Below are 20,196 nucleotides of genomic sequence, written 5' to 3' on the forward strand. Positions count from 1 at the left end.
TTTAGGATGGGCAGCATATTTTAACAGGAATAGTAATGAAAGCAAGCTGTTTGAAGAGGCATGCGACCAGGTTCAAAGAATTACTTTTGGAATAACTATAGGAAATGACAGTCTTTTATCTGTGTGTGTGTGTGTGTGTGTGTGTGTGTGTGTGTGTGTGTGTGTGCGTGCGCGCACACACACCAGAAGGTACCTAGTTTGTCATGTCTCAACACAAACATTTATTAGTTGTCTACTGCATGTTAAACCCTGTGTTAAGGGCTGAGGGTAAAAGACATATCTGAGAAGTTTACTGCCTGCCTGGAGAGGGCCATGAAAAGGCACCACAGTTCAAGGAGGCACGTGCTGAATGCCAAATGAGTCACACAGTCCGTGAGTGCAGCAAACAGCATTCCAGCATTTCCCACCCAGGGCTGTGACAGCATCTCTTCCGTCAAACAGAAGCTCGTGTGGTCCTTATCTTCTGCACATTGTTTCTCTTTCCTCAGCCAGCCTCAAAACCAGGCTCAGAGTGATTTTGTTGCTACTCTGTTGTTAAGAAAGAAAAATAATTTTAAGAACCATGGGAAGATCTGGTTACTAGAATATACCACTGGTATATGCCTTTGATATCTTTCAGTCCCTTTTGTGTTTAAAAACAAGAGGATCTAATTCTCTGCAGAGATGCACCATGAAATGGCATGATTATTAATGCTATTTTATTTGTGATGAAAACTTGGTTATGTTTTGTAGTATTTTCATAGTTTAAGTGTGTGTTGTAGGTAGGCAGTTTGTATTCAATAAATGTTTTTGAGCTCCTTCCAATGGAATGGATCATAACACTGATTGCCACATTATTCATCATCATCATCATCATCGCTGGAAGAGTAAACCAATTTTGTCCTTACATCACGAGCTTGTGTCAGATCTCTTTAGTCTATGTATTTCTGGCACCCGACCATGAAGAATGCCATATGGAAGGAAGGAGTTCTACAGTGAAAGCTGTAAATAAGACATTTCAGAATAGTGATGCTCTTTGCACAGTGTTCATCGACCATGCTGGGGCTCCCAGGGATAGGATCTTTCTGACAGGATTTCCATATGTATCAGTAGAAGGTCGTTCCCCCTAAGGAAACATGGTCTCTTTGGGGCAGGGCCATGATTATTGCCAGGTCCCCCAACAGTCCCTGGACAGTGCTCACAGAATCAAAAAACTCCTGGGATAGGAAAAGGACATGAACAATCACCTACCAGCAGCCAGTGGTCTTAATAGCGTGCAAGACTTGTTGAGGTCCCAAGCCCTTACGGCATTGGGTAGGAACTGACATGTTTGCTGTGTTGAGGGGGCAGTGAGTGCCCTCTGTTTACCTGGGGATGGTGTGGACAGTTCTCGGGCTGGAATGAATAGGGTATCTATCCAAAGGAGAGGTACAGGAGGAGAGCTGCAGAGGTGAGGTGGGGCCAGTCAAATGCCAGATTCTTTACACTGAGTTTTCTCTTTTCAAGCAAGGAAACGCTTTATATCCTAGTTGGGGATCATTTCATCACCAGACAGACTTACAGCCAAATACAATCTCTACCTTTTATTTGCAGAGTCATCTCACAGAGCACATTTAACATTGCAAAATCCTTCCGTTCTTCCTCTCTCCATCTCTGCCTTTCTTCCTGTTCTTCCTTTTGTTTTGGTTTAGTTTTGATTTTCTTTTTGTGGCCAAGGTGTTATGTCACCCAGGCTAGCCTCAAACTTGATATATAGCCACAATGACCTTTAATTTCTGATCCTCTTCCCTTTGTCTTTGAAATGCCTCCAGATGCAAATGCCACCATATCAGGTTTTTGCAGTGCTGGGGTTGAATGCAGAGCTGCTTTTGCTGGGCAAGTACTCCAGGAACTGAGCTAGGTTGATAGCTCTTGGTTTTGTTGCTCTGAGACAGGAACTCACTACGTTGCCCAGACTGCTTACAACTCTGGGATTTGTCATGTAGCCTAGACTGGCCTTGAACCCAAGATTCTTGCCTCAAGTTCTGCGACTACAGGCATGGACTACCATGTTTCATTTTTTCATAGGAAAATAGGGTCTCTTTTCTCAGAGATGTTGTGGAAGCCAAACAAACCTGTAGTAGAAGCTCCTAGCCAAGTATGTAGTGTAAATTAGTTTCTGAGAAGGAAAGTGGGGCAATAAAGGCAGAGTTGTGGAGAAACGGATCTCTGGGAGCTATGTGCAGAAGAACTAGAATCAGAGGAGACCAGAGACAAGGGTCTAGTTAGGACGAGGGAGCGGGGGTGGGGGGTGGGAGTGGGTTTAGACTCTTAGCCTGGGAAGGAGGGGACACATAGGCCCATGTGTTCTCTGCGGCTTCTCTTCTGCTACAGACTTCATTTAACTTAAGGGCTGTGTAGACTTGTTCTGCGGTGTTCAAAGTCCAGCAGCAGTCATGGTCTATCTTTTGCCTTGAACAGGATGCCAACGATCTATTGGTCTTTCTAACGGCAAGGCCAAGGTGTGCAATTACAGTGGGTGGTACTACTGCAGCAGCTGCCACGTGGACGACAGCTTTCTCATCCCAGCACGAGTCGTTCACAACTGGGACACTTCAAAATATAAGGTAGGTGCCAACCTTGGGAACACTTGATGGTGGCGGTTCAGGTGTTTCTATATGTCGGTGGATTATAGAGATAACTATAAACCTGTTGAGACAGACTTGATTGGATAGTCTCATTAAAAAACAAACAAAAAACCCAGGGTCTCACTTTATAGTTCATCCTGGCCCCAAATTCCAAGGGCTGACAGACACATGCCATCGTGCCCAATTGTGCCTCCAGGTTTAATCTAATACTTCTTACACAGCTCACTGTTTAAAAGCTTTCTGATTGTGATTCTTACTAATTTCCCAATTTTAAAATATATGGATATCTTTTGATCTGTCTACCTAAAGTTTTTACCTATAGGCCTTGGTAATTAACTATAGGTGCTAAGAGAATTCTATACAGTAGGAGGCCTCTCTTAAGATTTTTATTAGAAAATGAGGAAATCAAGACTATATATGAGGATGTCTGTGATCTCTGAAGAAGGCATATGTGATCCAAAGTGTTTCTTGGGATGAATTCAATTCAGGTGAAGGCCAGTCTTCAAGCACGTTCAGTCCCTAGAACTGGAATCCTAGGAGAAGCCATGAGGACTTCCGGGTAGCAGCCCACAGAAGAACAGTGCACTTAGTCATCCTCAGACCTTTGTGAGAGCTCCTGTTTATTAAAGAATGGGGGCTAATGAGAGATGCTGGGATGTGCTGAGATCTTTGCTCAGTAAGGAGTAGCAGACAAGAAGGACACCCAAGGAGTATGAAGAGCACATTTGTTAGCTGGTAAAGCACAAGTCAGCAGGGGAAGAGGAAGGCTCGAGACATGTTGGGTCAACCCCGACGTAAGAGTGAGAGAAGAGGGGCAGCCAAGAGTGTCAGGGGACCAGGAGTGCGTGAGCAGTGAGGTAGAAGGAGCCCAGGCTGCCTGACAAGCCATGTGAAGGAAGTGCGCCAGATGAACTGTGACAGATGCTGATAGGTCAAATAAGACGAGCCCTGAGAACTGACCACTGGCTCTAGTCATGTGGAGGTAATTAGTGACCCTAATGAGAGCGGCCTGAATGGAGAGGCAGGAGCAGAGGTCTGATTGGAGAGGGCTCAACACAGAATAGGAAGAAAGGAAGGAAGGATAAGAATAGGAGAAGTTTTACTCCAAAGGGAAGAGACAGGTAGGGGAGTAACTCAAAGGGAAGTGGGGTCAAGTTAGGTTTGACTTTTGTTTTGATAGAAAAGGATAACAGCATGGTTTTTATGCCGATGTGAACTCCCCAGGGGGAAGGAGAATGGCTGGAATAATGGAGTTGAGAGCGTGAGGATGGCATCCTGGAGGCAGAGGGGAGGTGGCCAGTGACTGAACAGTGGCAGGAGAGAAAAGGAGTCTGAGATGTACTGGAAGCTCATGGGAGCCCCTTCCATTTGCACCAGTGATTGAGATCAGATTTTTCGGTCTCAGTATCTGTGATCTCACAGGGGTTAAGTCTCCATCTGGGTTCTTCTGGAAACTCCCTCCTGCTACTAGGGAAAAGTGGATGATCAGGAAATAATTCCATCCACTCACCTGCCACGTAGTCTTCCCTGTTCTTCCATAGGAACCGCACTCCTCCTACAGAAGGTTTATTCCTCTGCCCCTGTTTTCACCTTAGCTCCTCCTTTCCCCTTCGTGGTTTTACCAACTCGGGGATGTTGGTGTTAATTAGACATCTGTCCAAAGCCTCCCTCAGCCCCTTCTTGTGTGTTTGGTTAGAGGGAGGGAAATTCCTTGAGCATCCCTGGGTCTCAGTTTTCTAGTGTGTCAGATGAGCCCAGCCTGCCTGGGTTCAAGCTTTGGCTTTGCTGCTTGCTGACACGTGACCTGGGTGAGTTATTTAAACTCTCGATGTCTTCTTGTTTATAAGTTTTCTTGTTTATAGGATGAGGATAATAGTGCCTCAAAGGAGTTTCCGCTGGTTGAATGGCTAAAATATGTAAAGCAAGTAGAATGGTTCCCAGCACAGCAAATGAGCATTATGCTTTTGGTAACTCACACATTTATAGTTGAGAGTTGTATGGAGTAGGTTATTAAAAGAAAAACACAAAGAGGTTGGTAGTTTGAGCTCTCTCGGGGATTCTGTCCTCCGATTTGAGGGCTAGATAGAGGACTCAGTGGTTAAGGGCATACACTATTCCTGCAGAAACTGGAGTTCAGTTCCCAGCACCCAAGTTGTAGACCAGCCTGCAGGGGTCTATCCCCCTCCGGCTCCAGGGGATAGGACACTCTTTTTTGGAGTCCTTGGGCACTTATACGCACATGTGCACATTCTACATACACACACAAACACATAATTAAATTGTTTTTGTTTTTGTTTTTGAGACAGGGTTTCTCTGTGTAACATCCCTGACTGTCCTGGAACTTGCTTTGTACCCCAGGCTGGCCTCAAACTCACTGAGATCCACCTGCCTCTGCTTCCCAAGTGCTAGGATTAAAGGTGTGCGCCACCACCGCTTGGCATAATTACATTTTTTTAAGTTTAAAAAGAAAAGCACCAGAAATGGTGTGCTAAGGGCTAGAGAAATGGCTTGGCCTTTGAAGGGTAGGCTCACAACCGGAAGTATAAGACATGGTGTGAGTACTTATTGAATGGAAGTTATTCTTCTCATCCGCACTACATTTATCTAAATAATTGCTGGTCGCGTGCTTTCTCTGTAAAGGTGAGCTTGGGGGATGTGGCTTAGCACAGTCCGCGGCACACGGCTGGTAAGCAGGAGTGGCCGCTGAGTGCCTGGGAGGGAAGCCTGTCCCCGGGGCACTCAGACTCAACACGCTCCCCAAGTGCACGCTGCCTGCCGTTACAGATGTAACTGTTCGTAGTCATGCGGATGGCCCCACGGTCTCCACTGCCAGACAGAGGCGACATCCTGGATCATTCCCTCTACCACCTGTGTCCTGGCCACACAAGAACCAAGACTTAATTGGAACATGAGGTCATGCTGTCAGCCCTACTACACTCATGGCCTCAGCCCTGGTCACCCAGCACGAGTTGTAGCCTTCTAAGAGTGCTTCTTGTCTTCGGAGCTCAGATGAATTTCTTACTCAGTCCTTAACTTGGTTTGTTCATCTTACAATAGAGATAGTAATAGTACCTATGCCATAAGGATCCTGTTTTCTTAAACACAGGCACCGTGTCCTAGTCACACAAGCACCTAGCACAGTGTTCAGTGCATTGTAGGTGCTCAGTTAGGGCCAGCCTTCCATAGTTGTCTGCAGTATAGATACAGTTCCCTTTGTGACCTCTAAGCCCTGTCCACCTCCCTGGCTCCCTCGTCCATGTCCATCCGCACTAGTCTCTTCATTAAAATCACATCTGCCCCTTCGAATCCATATCCTGGCAATCTGTTTCACACCTCTTGGCTTTCTCCTGCTCTCACCTAGGCCCAGCGAATCCTAAAATCTGATTTGAACCTTATTTCCTCCCCTAATTCCTTCCTCCCTTTCCTAGATGGCTACCATGGCCTCCTTGTGAATCTTGTACTTGACACTCCCAGTAGAAACTATAAATATATTATTCGTGTGTGTATGAGAGAAAAACAGATTTAGGGAGACAGGCTGCTTGAATTGACTTTAGATTAATTAATGTGCTCGGAGCAGAGCTTTGTCATCTCATGCCACGCGAGTGCGGTAGTCCTGGCCCTGTGGTCTGCTGAAAAAGCTGGGGCTGGTGACACCTGAGAGCAGAATGCACAGCAGTCCGTGAAGCAAAAGCAGAAAGGAAGCACTGCCAGCAAATGGCCAAGGCAGGCATGACTGTGGACAGTGAGCTGGGAAGGCCGCAGAAACCACCACTCTCGCTGGTCCCGAAGCCTAGGATCTTTCTGTAACGTGGGCCGTGGTTGTCCTTCAAGTAGCGAGACCTGAGGTGAGGGAACAGATAGCTCGTTGAAGATATTAGGTACACTCACTTCATTCATGCTGCACATGAGGAGTCAGACCTCTGCTTCCCACATTCTCAGTGGACCAGGGACAATTATACTGCAGGAACACAGCCAGCTGATTTTATCTGGATCATCTGTCACTGGCATTGAGGAACTATATTCCATTTAGTCCAGCATCTGTCTGTCTTTGCTCAGATACCAGGAATTAACTTAATGCTCCTAACTGTGAGGATCAATTTAGACCTATCAGTTTCTAAATCCAGACATCATTCTGTTAGATCTGCCTACTGCCCTTAATAGCAAATACGTGACTGCTTGACTACCCATTGAGAAATGGGTTTGCAGAACAGAATGAAATTGCCATCTTAATCATTTCCTGGCTGTCCTCTGGAGTATTAATAATCCTAATTACTTCCAAAAGCAAGATTGCATCCATTTCTGGTGTCTGTGCTACAGACTCAACTAGGCTCCATGATTGAGAAGGAGTTAAACCCTATCCTTAAATCCTGTAGCCATTTCTAATGAAGGTACCTCCCTGCCCCCTATTCACACCGATCAGACATGACCAAAAACACTCAACTTTCTTACTATTTCCCCATAGCTGTTCTTTAAAAAAATGTTTTGTGTGTCCTAGCCTGAATATTCACATTCCATTTAGCTAGGGGTTTTCCATGTTACACAAGCCTATCTCTCCATCTTGAGAGGCATTTAAGACAAGCTCCGTTGCCTCTAGCTGCTTTTCCCCCTTTATTCATTATTGACTCTAAATGTGTTATGAACTTAGAAATAAAACCAAACTGTTAAAACTGTGTCTGAAGTAAGAGTGTGTAGCCCAAAGGGGCTGTAACTCCTGCCCTCCTCAATGCTTTTATTTCAGTGGAGGGGCAAGACATTAAACAAATACATAAATATAAAAATGGCTTTGAAAATGAAATACTTTTGCATGTTCATCATTGTTTTAGAGTTAAGTTCCAATGTAAGCCTACATGCCGATGCCGCCTAATTGCATTATAGTCTGTCTCTGTGTTCAGCATACCTGTCTTCTGACAGGAAAGAAGGGTAGAGGAGGGATAGGGAACAGCACTTTTAAAGAGCAGTGAGCAAGTAAGTTATGACAGAGTACTTAAAAACTGGAGGAACTGTGACTGCAAACTACTGAACACAGAGCAAGGTATCCAGGGTTCTGAGTCCTAGCTCCGCTCTGCCATGACATGACCATAAATGAGTCATCTGGGGTCCCTGGACTTGATTAAATACAGAAAAATGGATTCATTCACTGTTTTTCAAAGTAGATTCTGTGCAACACTTACAAGTTCAGCACTTGTTAGTAGGGCTCTGTAGGAAGGCCATCTTGGTAAGGATTGGAAAGAGCCAATGAGTTTACAGCTTGGTAAGAGGGGACAATGAGTTAGAGAAGAATGTTCTGCTTCCAGTTGAGGAATGGGGCATAGATCAACCTTTCTCCCATTCTTCTTGCCTTTACAGGGCTGGAATTGAACAAAACTGTCCTGTTTATGCTCAAATAGATTTGAGAAGTAGATAAGTTAAGCATGTGATCTAGAACCCCTTCCTAAGCTCTCTCCAGTTTTATGTGGATGTAGGTGCCAAATGTTTGAATGCCATTTGTAGGTGGAAGTTTCTGTCCCACAAGCTGATCCCAAGTAACCACACTGAGGCTTAATATTAATTATAAATGCTTAGCCAATAGCTCAGGCTCGTTACTAGTTAATTCTAAAATTTTCAATAAACCCATTTTTTTTCTATTCCTTGCCATGTGGTTTGATACCTTTTCTCAGTACTGCATGTCCATCTTGTGTCTGCTCACTGCTTCTCTAACTCCACCCTTCTTCTTCCCAGCATTCTGTTTGCCCCTCCTCCTTACCTTATCCTGTCCAGCTATTAGCCAGTCAGCTTCTTTATTAAACCAATCACAGAGACATATATTCACACAGCGTAAAGGAATATTCCACAGTGATCCTCTTCCCCTTACTCCTCTTCTTCCTCCCCTTCTTCTTCCTTCTCCTCCTCCCACTCCTATTCTTCCTCCTCCTCCTTGTCATGACTACTGAGCTACATCCTAACCCAGCCCAAGCAGGTTTTCTTTACTAGTGTCTCAGTTTGAATAGAAAAACATGTTTCACTTTGAATCACCAAGAAAAGAAAGTGCTATGCAGCCTATTTATTTTCCTAACACCTGAAAACATCATTTTTTGTGGGACTAGTAATCCTAGGAACACAGATTGATGAAAAGTGACTAGATTATCGTTACCTTTCCTTGTCCTGCTAAGATCATGCCCTCCTGTGTTTTCTTCAGCCTTTTCCTCCTTTTATAAAAACAGGGCCCTTGCTACCACTGCATCGTTTTCAAATTGCACTGTGGTTGAGCATGTATTCCCTTTGCCCGCTACTTCTTTACCCAGGGCTGTTCTGTGGGTAACCGTGCCAGAACACTGTTTCAGAAACCTCCCCCAGGATTATACAAACCTGAGCAACATCCCATAATTCTGCAATTAAGAGGTGGTTGCTACCGTGGTGACAGAACACATGCTGTGTTCAGGTCTGCAATGATGACACTTGGTGTTCAAATCACATGTGCTCATTGGTAAACGCATGTGTGTAGTCACAGATTGGGTCATCGTTAGTTTGTAGCTGATTTCAGGTTGATTATGCCGTCTTCTCTAATTCTCCTTATTGTGAGGAGGAGGGGCCATGTTTCTACCTGGCCTTCTGATGAGGATAAGTCATTCAGACCGCAGGGCTGTGAAGACAGAGTCAGCTCACACATGGAAACACAAACACAGTTATGACCTTGAGTTCCCGTGGCAGAGAGCATTCTGTTTGCTCACTACGAGAGCGGTGAAGCCAGCACAGTGGGGCCTTTCTCCCATCCCCTAGGCCAGGCCAGGCTAGGCTAGGCTAGGCCAGGCTAGGCCAGGCTAGGCCAGGCTAGGCTAGGCTAGGCTAGGCTAGCACACAGTACAGTCCCCAGAACCAGCCTCGAGAGGAGAGAATCCAGTCCTCAAAGTTGTCCTCTGGCCTTCACAGGCAAAACATGACGTGAAAATGTTGCCCCAGCCCACCAATTCTCCATATACACACATTCACAAGATAATAATAAATAAAAATAAAAAGTAGCACTTTGGCATTTTTGGTTTTTATCATTTGCTTTGCCTGAAGGACAGTAGCTCAGCTATTTATTGGGACACGCCTGGTGTTAACATGTGATTCATGTCATGTTTAGACTAACAGGAAAGGAACTTTTACCCAAGAATACCACTGGCTTCTTCCCTTAGATTAACAAGAGATTGGTTTCTTCTTTGGGCTAATACTCATTTAAAAGGTTTTCTTTTTGGAAAATGCTTTTTAATGATAGTGGAGCTTGAGTGTTAAATCATCTTGCCAATAGAGGGTAGAAAACTTTGAGAGCTCAAGGTATCAGAAGGGGATTAATTATAGAAGCTCTGTTTTGCAAAATTAGCATTTATTTCATACCAAATTGCAAATTTTCCTAAAAACTACAGAGCCTGGGCTCTGAAGACCTAGACCCTGAGCTCAGCCTTGTCAAAGTGGCTGCTGCAGCAGCTCTGGATGTATTCACGTACGGAGGCAAGCATGTCAGCGATGTGCTCCGTGGGAGGAAGGCGGTGCCGCCGATGTTCCTGAAGCCAGCTGTCTCTTTCTTTTCTGTCATTTCAGTTCGCCAGGGCTGCTATCAGTAGCTGCTGTCCGTCCTATTAGTCCCCGCTTTTACTGTCTCTGTAAAACATTTTTTTCTTTTCCTTTTTGCTTTTGGGCTTAAGTAGCACCTGAAGAGAGAAGCCTTTTAAGGCCTGGGAGACTGGCCAGTGCCCTTTGTCCTTCTGTTCACCTACTAAAAGGTAGCATTGTTAACCTAATTCAGCGGGGCCCTGACTCAGTATAAACACTGTTCTGTACACCCAGGAAGACTAATTGAATTGTACAATACATCATTTTTTAGCAACAGTTTCAAGTGGATTGTACTTCACTTCCCTGAACACCATAAGGCTTTTTTTCCTCATCGGAGATATTTAAGTGCAGCAGATATTTAAACACAGTGAATACAACATGGAATTCAGAAACGACTCAATTTTGTCTTTCTGCATGGAGCTGGAGCTGGGAGGTGCCTGAGGACCCGGCCATGACTGCTTTGTTCTTCCCTGAAGGCCTGGCCCGCCATGCTGTCTGCTATCTGCTCGTGTCTTTGCCTCACAGATGAGAGAACAGAGGCTCCTGCACTCTGTACCTTCTTGTTTCTGATTGCTAAAGCAACGAAAGGTCTTGGCCAACTCTGGGGGCTGTTTTGTAACCTGGATTTTCAGTCTATTTAAGTTCCTTTAACTTTGTCACTCTCTGCAGGATATTATAGGGTCACACTGCACAACAGATATCTCAGAAGTAAATGAACACACACACACACACACACACACACACGCACGCACGCACGCACGCACTTTAAGAAATGGTGTACTTTTGTAGTCTTGTAAGAAATGTAAACTTAGAAGTGAGCTTTCCACTTTAAGAAGAAGATAGTGATGCTGAACCTTACGTTCGTGTGTAAGAAGCATTCTTTTAATTAGTGCATAATAGCCTCACATCTAGTAATCACACTTCCATATTATACATGGCGGGGGGGACACTTGGTGATTTTGTCAGCCTGCTGTCCCCTCCTCCTAATTCCCTGTCCATTCTGTCAAATGAGTTTCTACCTCTAATTCCACAGCTAGATTCAGTGTCGCCTGCTTCTCCAGGCCTACCTAGCTCTTAGTTCCCCAGGAAAGGTGATTCCTCTCCCTTAAGCTACCTGTGAGGCCCCATGTCTCTAGTGATGGCAGACTGCATGTGGTTTTTGTTTGGAGTCCTTTATCTTTTGTACTAAATAGCCCCTTGAGGGTAGGGCTTGAATTTTCTCTCTTCATTAGCAAGCTTCTGCTGTGGAATGTAAAGCATAGTGGATTTTCAGTTTTCTTTGTAATGAACAGAGGTGTTTATTTTAGTGATCAATCCCAGCCTTGCTTCTGGAGAGGGTTAGCTCCATAAGTAGAGGCTCAGCCAACTCTGTGTATCACTAGGCAGTTTACACCCACGTATCAGGAAACTGGCATGGAGAGAGTTCAGGTACCCACGTGATAGTGCACTCCACTATTTAAGTTTCTCTCTCTTTCTCTGGTGCATTGTATTGCCAATGCACTGTTTACCTCTTAGAACAATGCCATTTAAAAAAAACACTCAAAAAAAAAAAAAAAGAGCTGGATGGATACGTTGACTGCATCAGCCCACGTTTACAGCCATTCTATTTAGTCAATTCACTTTCCACATAATTTTTCTCCCTCCATCCTTCCTTTTTTTTTTTCTTTTCTTGAGAATTCCCATTTATTTATCTCAATATTCCTATTAATATTTCACAATATGTGTAGTTTTTCTGTTTTAAAAGATACTTTTTTAAAGTATTGTGAAATATATGTGCATGCACATATATTTATGTAGTTTTTAAAGACTGTGAGTTCTTTTCCCACATTGCTTGAAATAATTACAGCTTCACAGGAAGTTGAACATGCAGACAGGAAGCATTCGAGTACCTTTCACCTAGTTTCCCCCTGTGGTCATGTCTTAGGTCCCTACAGTAGGGTATATAAAACCAATCAAAACAGAACATGACTGGTCTGACGGATCTGTGTGGTTCTTTCTGTGCCATCACAGGTGTGGGTTCGTATCATTACTTGCACAGTTGAGCTATGGAGTTAGTAAATGCCTTCCACGCTTGCTAGCTGAGCTTCTGGAAGGTGAAAAGAGGCGGTCTGCGCTGTGTTTAGTTCCTCTGTGGGCCTCTTCACTTAGCCATGTGTAGAAACACGAAGCTTTATCACCGCAGTATGGTTCCCCGGCAGAGCGGGCAGGTACCGAAAGCTGGGTGATTCACCAGCACTGATGGCCAGGGCTTGTTTTGCAGGTGTCCAAGCAGGCCAAGGAGTTCCTGGAGTACGTGTATGAAGAGCCCCTGATCGACATCCAGCAGGAGAACCCCATACTGTACCTCCACGCAGAGCCGCTGGCCGCCGTGGTGCGGCTGCGGCAGCAGCTGAAGTCGCTCCGGGCCTATTTGTTCAGCTGCCGGGCGGCGGTGGCCGAGGACCTGCGCCGCAGGTGAGCCCAGGGTGCCAGCCCAGGACGCCCACTGGTCGGGTACCCCCCGAGCACCTTTCCAGGGCAGCCCTTTCCCAGGTCCGTGTGTCTCCCTCCTCCACCTCCTGCTCTGGCTCATTTTACTTTCTCCTCTGACCAGCAAAAATGAACATCACTTCTCAGCCTAACTCAAGGCTTTGAACCCATGATTGAGAGCTCAGAGCAGTAAGGCCTTCCCTACCTGGAAGCTAATGTAAGGTCCCACCCCAGGGCCTTTTCACAGGTTATATAGGCAGGTCTCAGAGCTTTTCTAGGCTTTACTTACTGCTTACCAGTAACCAGCCGTAAGCATGAGCAGGTTTGAAAAACTTCACAACTAAAAAGCATTTTTAGAAACGTGAGTATTCAAATCTTTTTTTTTTTTTTTTTCTATACAAAGTCAAATATACAAACTTTGTAGCTGCTACAGGCAGGAAAGCTTGGCATTAAATGCACATCCTAGGCTTCTGCCCTTCACCTTGTACTCAGTACAGGCTGCTCTTCTTTCTGTAACTGAGTCAGCTCATCGTTCATAGAACACACAAGGCCAAGCCAAACTCACATCCTTAAAATGAAGTTGAAACGTGCTTGGTCTCATAAAATTCCTTCTTTTACAGTTGTATTTTACGAGCATTTAAAATCTCACCCTTGGCATATATGAACTAGCTTATACTTGAAGTAATTGTTGATGGCATGGATAAGTCCCTAAAATACCTTTTGATTTTTTTTTTCATTTTAATGGAAATGACAAGCCTCATACATTAGTCATAGTAAATGTTTTTGGAAGTCAACCTACCTCCAAGAACCTTTGGAAAGAATCAGAATGATAGAGATTCAATTAGATCCACAGAAACTGACATGACCTGAGGCATCTGAAGAAGCATTTCAGAAACAGCTAAATCTAGATAGTAAAAGGGACATGCTCTCCAGATGAGCTCTTATGAAATAATAATGAAAAGTCAGCTGCCGTGGAGTGAGAAACACTTCTCATTCAGTTACATAGTTGTTTTTCCAGAAAGTAATAGAGACATATTTTCATATAATCGAGGCAGATCTTAAAAGCTCAGAGCTCCTTTGGAGGCCTGGAGAGATGGCTCGGCAGTCAAAATCATGTGCTTGTATCCTGGAGGGTTTGACTCCCAGCAGCCAACATGGCAGCTGACAACTTCCAGTGACCCCAGTTCCAGGGGACCCTGTGCCCTCTTCTGGTGGGCACTGCATACACACGGTGTACATACATGCATGTAGACGAAACAACCATACTCATGAAATAAAAATAAATACATCTAAAAAACAAAATCTCAGGACTTTGTTTGCAAGACAGTAGAAATCTGTGTCTTCAATTCATTTAGCAACTGAATTAGATAAAGACTTTTTTTTAGCCCTCAAAATATTCTTATTTGCTACTTCAGTCCTTTCTGACTTTGCACAGAGTTTATGTTTCTTGCACCTATATTTGAAGATGATACACACTTCACATGGGACTCCTGCTAGAGCCCTTTCCAGAATAACGTTTAGCTTTGGTCAAAGTATTCCAAATAGGGCATGCATTTGCAAATTAAAAAGAAGACTCCTTCTCTTGTGGGTGACTAGCAGCCTCCACTCCAGCAATCTGGTGCTTTGCCCCAGGGTACTATGCATTGTAGCCAGACCACCAAGAGAGAAGTGGGACTTAGGATGGAGGCCGTGGGAGGCTATTCCCAAAGCCACGAGAACGAAGACGGCCGTCCTCCTTTCCTTTCATTCACTTCTTTCTTCTGGGCGGGCTTGCTCATGGCCATTGCATAAAGCAATGTGTATCGTTTTGAGTGTCCAGACAGACAGGCCGATGGCTATTAAATGTCACTTGAGAGCACTGGACAGCGAGCAAGGCCAGTCGCCTACTAAGTGTGAGGAAGACGTCTCCTCATTCGTTTGTCCTTGCTTCACTATTTCTTCTCATCGTGATGTCTAACCAGCCCATCCATCCAGACCTACAAAGAGTTTGAATGAGTAAATTAGAGAAAGAACTGATCAAATCAGTCAGAATATTTAGTCAGGCACCTCTCTTGGGAAGGCCAGGCTACTCTAGGCATTTAGTACAGTTTCCTTAAGTGAGTCTTTTTCCTTCTCCCCTTCTTGCTTACATCTATTTTAAAACCTTTCTCGATAAACTCCAGTTTTGCTACATTAAAAATAATGTCTACTTCAGTTTCGGAGATAACTGATAAATCTTTCCTCTCCCAGAAATGGTCCCAAAACTTCATAACTAGTCTAGCTAGTATCACTTTTCCCTCCCCAGTCAAACCTTTACATTAGCTGCATTATTGATGTTCACATAGGAGTTTAAAGTCTGCCCAAACGTAGCCAAGTCTCTTGTTCTACTTTCTGTCATATCACGGACTTCCAACAAAGACTATTGTTCCACTCCGTACAGTCACAGTTGTGAGGTGGAGCCTGTTTGCATACTCAGGCATTTGCAAGGTGCTGGTACATAGTAGGCACTCACTATACAGTATTATTATTATTGTTATTATTAATGGTGCTTTCAGATCAGATGGTTCTTTGTTTTGTTTTGGTTTGGTTTGGTTTTTCGAGACAGGGTCTCTCTGTGTAGCTTTGCGCCTTTCCTGGATCTCTCTCTGTAGACCAGGTTGGCCTCGAACTCACAAAGATCCACTTGGCTCTGCCTCCCGAGTGCTGGGACTAAAGGCGTGCGCCACCACCGCCCAGCCAGATCAGATGGTTCTTACCTCTGACTTCAATGTTCCACCGAAAAGCCACTCCTGATGTCCCCTCTGCCAGAACTAATGCAGTGCTGTTGCTGTATGAGGAGAGACGCACACAGGGGAGTGGGCTAGAAAGCTGCTGGGCGCGTGTGTGTGTGTGTGTGTGTGTGTGTGTGTGTGTGTGTGTGTGTGTGTCAGTCAGACTGACCTTGAGTGCAGGCAATGAGATATTGTCTCCTAGCAAACCTTCGAAGAAGTCCATTCTCTTTTGTTGAATTTTCATCTTTTTAGGTTCCCTACCCTTAGGTACTGTTAAGATGATGTTGGGATAGTACATCCCTGAATCCCAGGACTTAGGTCTGTAGAGGTGAGAGGATCAGGAGTTCAGGGTTACCCTTGGCTATATGTAGTATATTCAAGACCAGTCCAGGCTGCTAGAGATCCTGTCACACTAACATAAAGTACAGTAAAAATAAACAAAATAATTTGGTGACTGGATGTGGTGGCACACACTTGTCATCCCTGCATTTACGAGGCTAAGGCAGGAAGTGTACAAATTTAAAGCCATTCTGTGCTACACAGAGAGTATGAGTTCCGCCAGGGCTCTCTTGCAAGACTCTGTCTAAACAAACAAGCAAACACAAAGAGAAGGGTGGCAGGCAGGTGAAGACACTTGCTTCCGAGTCCAACCCCCAGAACCCACGTGGTAAAGGAAAGATCCAACACCTACAAACTTGTCCTTAGCCTTGCACATGCATCCCATAGCACGAATGTGTGCACCAACACACAAGCACACAAAGTGAATAGAAAAGATCAGTATACTAGTGATAAGTAGTGCTCTTACAGCTTTCTATATATATGGGAAAGTATGTGGACAGGGTGGGTCCTCTTATATTATCTCAAATCTTTTGACCTCTGTTGAAATATGACTGTTTAATGCAGTGATCTCCCAGACTTTCTGTGACAGTACTTACTTCCTGCAGCAACCAGTATATCATTTCAACTCTGCTGTCTTCTTCGTCTGTAAATATGAAAAGAGATTATCACCTACTTAATAAGCTAAAATTCCCATTTCCAGACCCACTTCCCACCTGTTCTTTCATTTCTACAGAAAGGAGATTTTTTTTTTTTTTTTTTTTTTTTTTTTTTGGTTTTTCGAGACAGGGTTTCTCTGTGTAGCTTTGCGCCTTTCCTGGAGCTCACTTGGTAGCCCAGGCTGGCCTCGAACTCACAGAGATCCGCCTGCCTCTGCCTCCCGAGTGCTGGGATTAAAGGCGTGCGCCACCACCGCCCGGCAGAAAGGAGATTTTTAATAACAAAATAAGCCAACAGTACCTTTCCAGATGCCGAGCTCATTCATAGTGTACATTTTGGGGTCCCTCTTTAAGCAAAGGACAGAGCATCTCAGGGTAGGGAAAGAAGCTGGACCAGTTAGGGGAGAATGAATATTCTCAGACATTCATAAAGAGATTAACAGAGGGAGGTGCTGATGGGGAACAGGAAAACAACAACAGAAATCCCCAAGAATTCGGTTCCTAACTAGTCATAAAAGGCATTTTCTTCCTGCCCAGTTTGACTTCAGAATGAGAGTGGTCATTAATCACCAGCAAGTAGGCCCAACATGCCGAAGACCTGTCAGCACCGTATAAACAGAGTAAAGCAAACTGTTAATATTGCTGTCTCGAGAAAACTGGAAACAGACTGATTAATTGTATTGGCGCTTGACCGCCAGGGAGCCAGCTTCGGTCTCTGCCTTATTAGGGAAGTCACAGTTTGCTTTTAGGCCCCTTGTTATTATGACTGTACGGTTTTCATCCTCACTGTTTTTGTTATTGTTGTTAAATGGATGTCTCGTTCTCGAATCTCTGCTGCAAATCTTGACTGGCAGCACTGATTCGTTTAGAACGAGTCAGTGTCTTCTATGAAGCCTCAAGTGTTTACAGCGCTGACAGTCCTGTTTCTGATGACTCCCAGATGGTGACCCTGCTGAATTAGCTCAAGGCCTCGTTAACTCCGTGTTGTTAGAAGAGTTATTTATCGTGTCCACACAGGAAGGTGTGTGAAGAACTCTGGGAAATGGTGGCCGTGTCAGGAAGCCTGGGATCAGCAGCCATTAAGGGACATGTTTTGGAGGGACACGAGGAAGAACTAACTGCCTGTACATTCAACTCAGCTCAGGGCTAGGAGGATAGGTGTAAATCGGAGGTCCAAAACAGGAGGAACCTCAAGGCTAAATTTGGCCAACAGACCTGTTTTGTTTAGCCTTACAGGGATGGCTTCCACTAAGCTCTGAAATGACATTTGAAAAGTGGGAGTTCCCATATAACGCTTACACTACATGTGCCCATGCACACACACACACACGCACACGCACACGCACGCACACACAGCTTCCTACTTCTCTTTGAAATTCTGAAGCTCTCCTTGTACAGGGCTTCCCGTTGTCCCTACAAGCCCAGCAGCTCCTGGGAAGTCGAATAATGCCTGTCCTGTTTCTTAATCCCAGCCCGTCCCATTCATTCACAGAGGTATGTAGGCATTTGAGATTTGTAGCCCTGGATCCGTAAGCGTAAATGATAAGAACACTGTGTCTTGGATGCTGGAGCCCCAGCTCTCATTTCAGGTTGGGGTACCAGCCAGCGGCATCCTTAGATTTTGTTCTGTCAGAAGACAAACATGAAAGCGCTTATAGAACTCTCAGGAACAGTATAAGGTCAACTTGGACCTTTCTCACAGGATGGGTTGGAGGTAGGCTGGTATAGCATACTTCCCTGGGGTAGCCATTCCAGGTCACCACAAAGCTCAAGACTGAAGCTGGGCCACCAAGACCAAAGAGAGGACAAAAACAATGTAGTAGCACCAGGGCAGGTGGCTTTATAGGCCCTGAAGTTAGACATTCGGGCCCCAGAGCCCACCTCTGTAACAGCTCTCAGAGCTGGTCATCCCACCTATAAATGAGAAAGTCTAAAGGTAGGGGGAAGTACCTGGAACAGAGGATGTGCTCGGTAATGTTAGCTGGCCTGTTTTCAAATAAGCATTGAAACTCGGGAAGAGACCAGAGCTAAACAAGGAGGAAGAGGCAGAAGAGGCTGAGCTTAGAGGCATCAGAGAGCCTGGGTCTTTCCGTGTAAAGAGTGCATCATCAGGAGGGTCCCCAGATGTGGACTGTGGCCCTGCAGGGATGGCACAGAAGAATCCCTCAGAACATGTCCTGATTGTTGTAGCACATTTGACTAACTAATACCTTGTCCTTGAGGAGCGCTCTCTCCCACCACTGCCTACGCTGTGTCTGCAGGCATCCCTTTGACTACTAAAACTTAAAGAAAACCTCCCTTTTCTCTTTGCCCCCTCACTTACGTGACCCCAGGCTGGGAACTGCATTCTTTGAAGGCATTGTGACTTCTGCAGACTCCTTTTTTGGTGACCCTCTGACCATTTCTCCTGGGTCCATCGTCTTCATGGCCTTCTTTATCCTCCAGCTGTTTGAGTTCCCATCTGCACCTTTGGTGCCTCCCTCTGGCTCTCTAACAGCAGGTGTGAGAGGCAACGCCTCTGCTGCCTTCCTTCCCGTTCCTAGTCCCTAACTGGAGGCTGTCCAGCAGCCCTGTGCATGCTGGAAGGTACCCTTTCCTTGGGACCCTTGATGGTCAGCTGCAGGGAGAGCGTCCTGATCCAACTACAAGTCTACAGTGACTGGGAAGAGATGACCACCAGCCTGTGTCTCTAGCTGCCTGCTGGCTGTCTCCACTGATGTGTCCATAGAAGTCACTGAAGCCTGAAAAAAACACATCCATGTAACCTCGTCCATTTTACTCCATTTCACATCGTTTTCTTACTTCTCTATAGCCTGAACTCTGTAAGCTTTGCTTTAAGGTTCGCTAAGAGCTAGTCACATGCTTCTTTTACTTCTTGTTCCTGTCCCCCTGTGTCTGGCCTCTCGTCGCCTGTTTCTCTAGTTTGCTCTTTGGGAATCCTGGTTCCGCTGGATCCCGTAACTAGTCCAGGTAACAGCAGTCCAGCCACAGAGCGACTGACTGGACCGTAGATAGCTCAGCCACCTGCAGACTGTGGCAGCACTCCTGGTGGTCATCTGGTCCCTGTGATCTGACCGTGACTACTTGTCTGGCTTCATCTTTCACATGGCCCCTGGTGGATCGTAGATACCCCACCCAGCCACTCTCAGCCAGCCCGCTCAGATGCCGCCTCGCCTCTTCCTGTCTTTGTTGAGTGGTCTCTTCCAGCAGTGATCATCTGGACCACTCAGTTGACGCTTAGGTACCCAGTGCTTTACATCTCCTGCTGACTCCTGGAAGGCTCTTAGAGGACAAGGTTCTTCTGCTCTGTGTTAGAGCTAAGATAGAAACCTGCATCACTTAGCTGTACAGTATGAGCTTATCCATTATTATATTTATGCCATTTAACACTTTTCAAAATTCCTTACAGTTATTAGGATTTTCATCAATTAGAGAGACTTCCCCGGCAATCTGTAATTTTCTTTATAGCAGTCCCTTTAGGACATAGCAGTCCCACATAGGACAAAGGATACTTAGAAAAGAAGGAAAGGACTGCAGCTGAGAGGCTCTGCCTTGCCCACATAGAAAGGCTGGTGAGCGGCAGAGTCCAGTTGGAGCTGGGTTTTCTCATGCTCAGATCACTGCTACTTCCCCAGTAAATGATGGTGACGTCCGAGGTCTCCATACTCTTTAAAAAATGAGGCTGGCTCTCACTATGTAGAACAGGCTGACCTTGAACTTTCAGTAACCTACCTGCCACTGCCACCCAGATGTGCGTCACCACTCCTGGCTGATGCTGCCAAGAGGACTCTCTCTCATTCCTCCTGA

At 45.3% G+C, this 20,196-nt stretch overlaps 1 protein-coding gene across 1 annotated transcript in view; it reads left to right on the forward strand.

Annotated features, from left to right (window-relative positions):
• Plekhm3 (pleckstrin homology domain containing M3) overlaps positions 1–20,196 on the forward strand; it is a 165,065-nt gene that overhangs the window by 60,733 nt on the left and 84,136 nt on the right. Inside the window, exons 4-5 of the mRNA XM_028886701.2 lie at positions 2,440–2,585; positions 12,436–12,629. Of these exons, the coding sequence (XP_028742534.1) occupies positions 2,440–2,585; positions 12,436–12,629 (340 nt within the window). The remainder of the gene's footprint in view (positions 1–2,439; positions 2,586–12,435; positions 12,630–20,196) is intronic.

This window comes from Peromyscus leucopus, chromosome 13 (genome assembly GCF_004664715.2).
Source record: "Peromyscus leucopus breed LL Stock chromosome 13, UCI_PerLeu_2.1, whole genome shotgun sequence".
In the NCBI taxonomy this organism is placed as follows: domain Eukaryota; kingdom Metazoa; phylum Chordata; class Mammalia; order Rodentia; family Cricetidae; genus Peromyscus; species Peromyscus leucopus.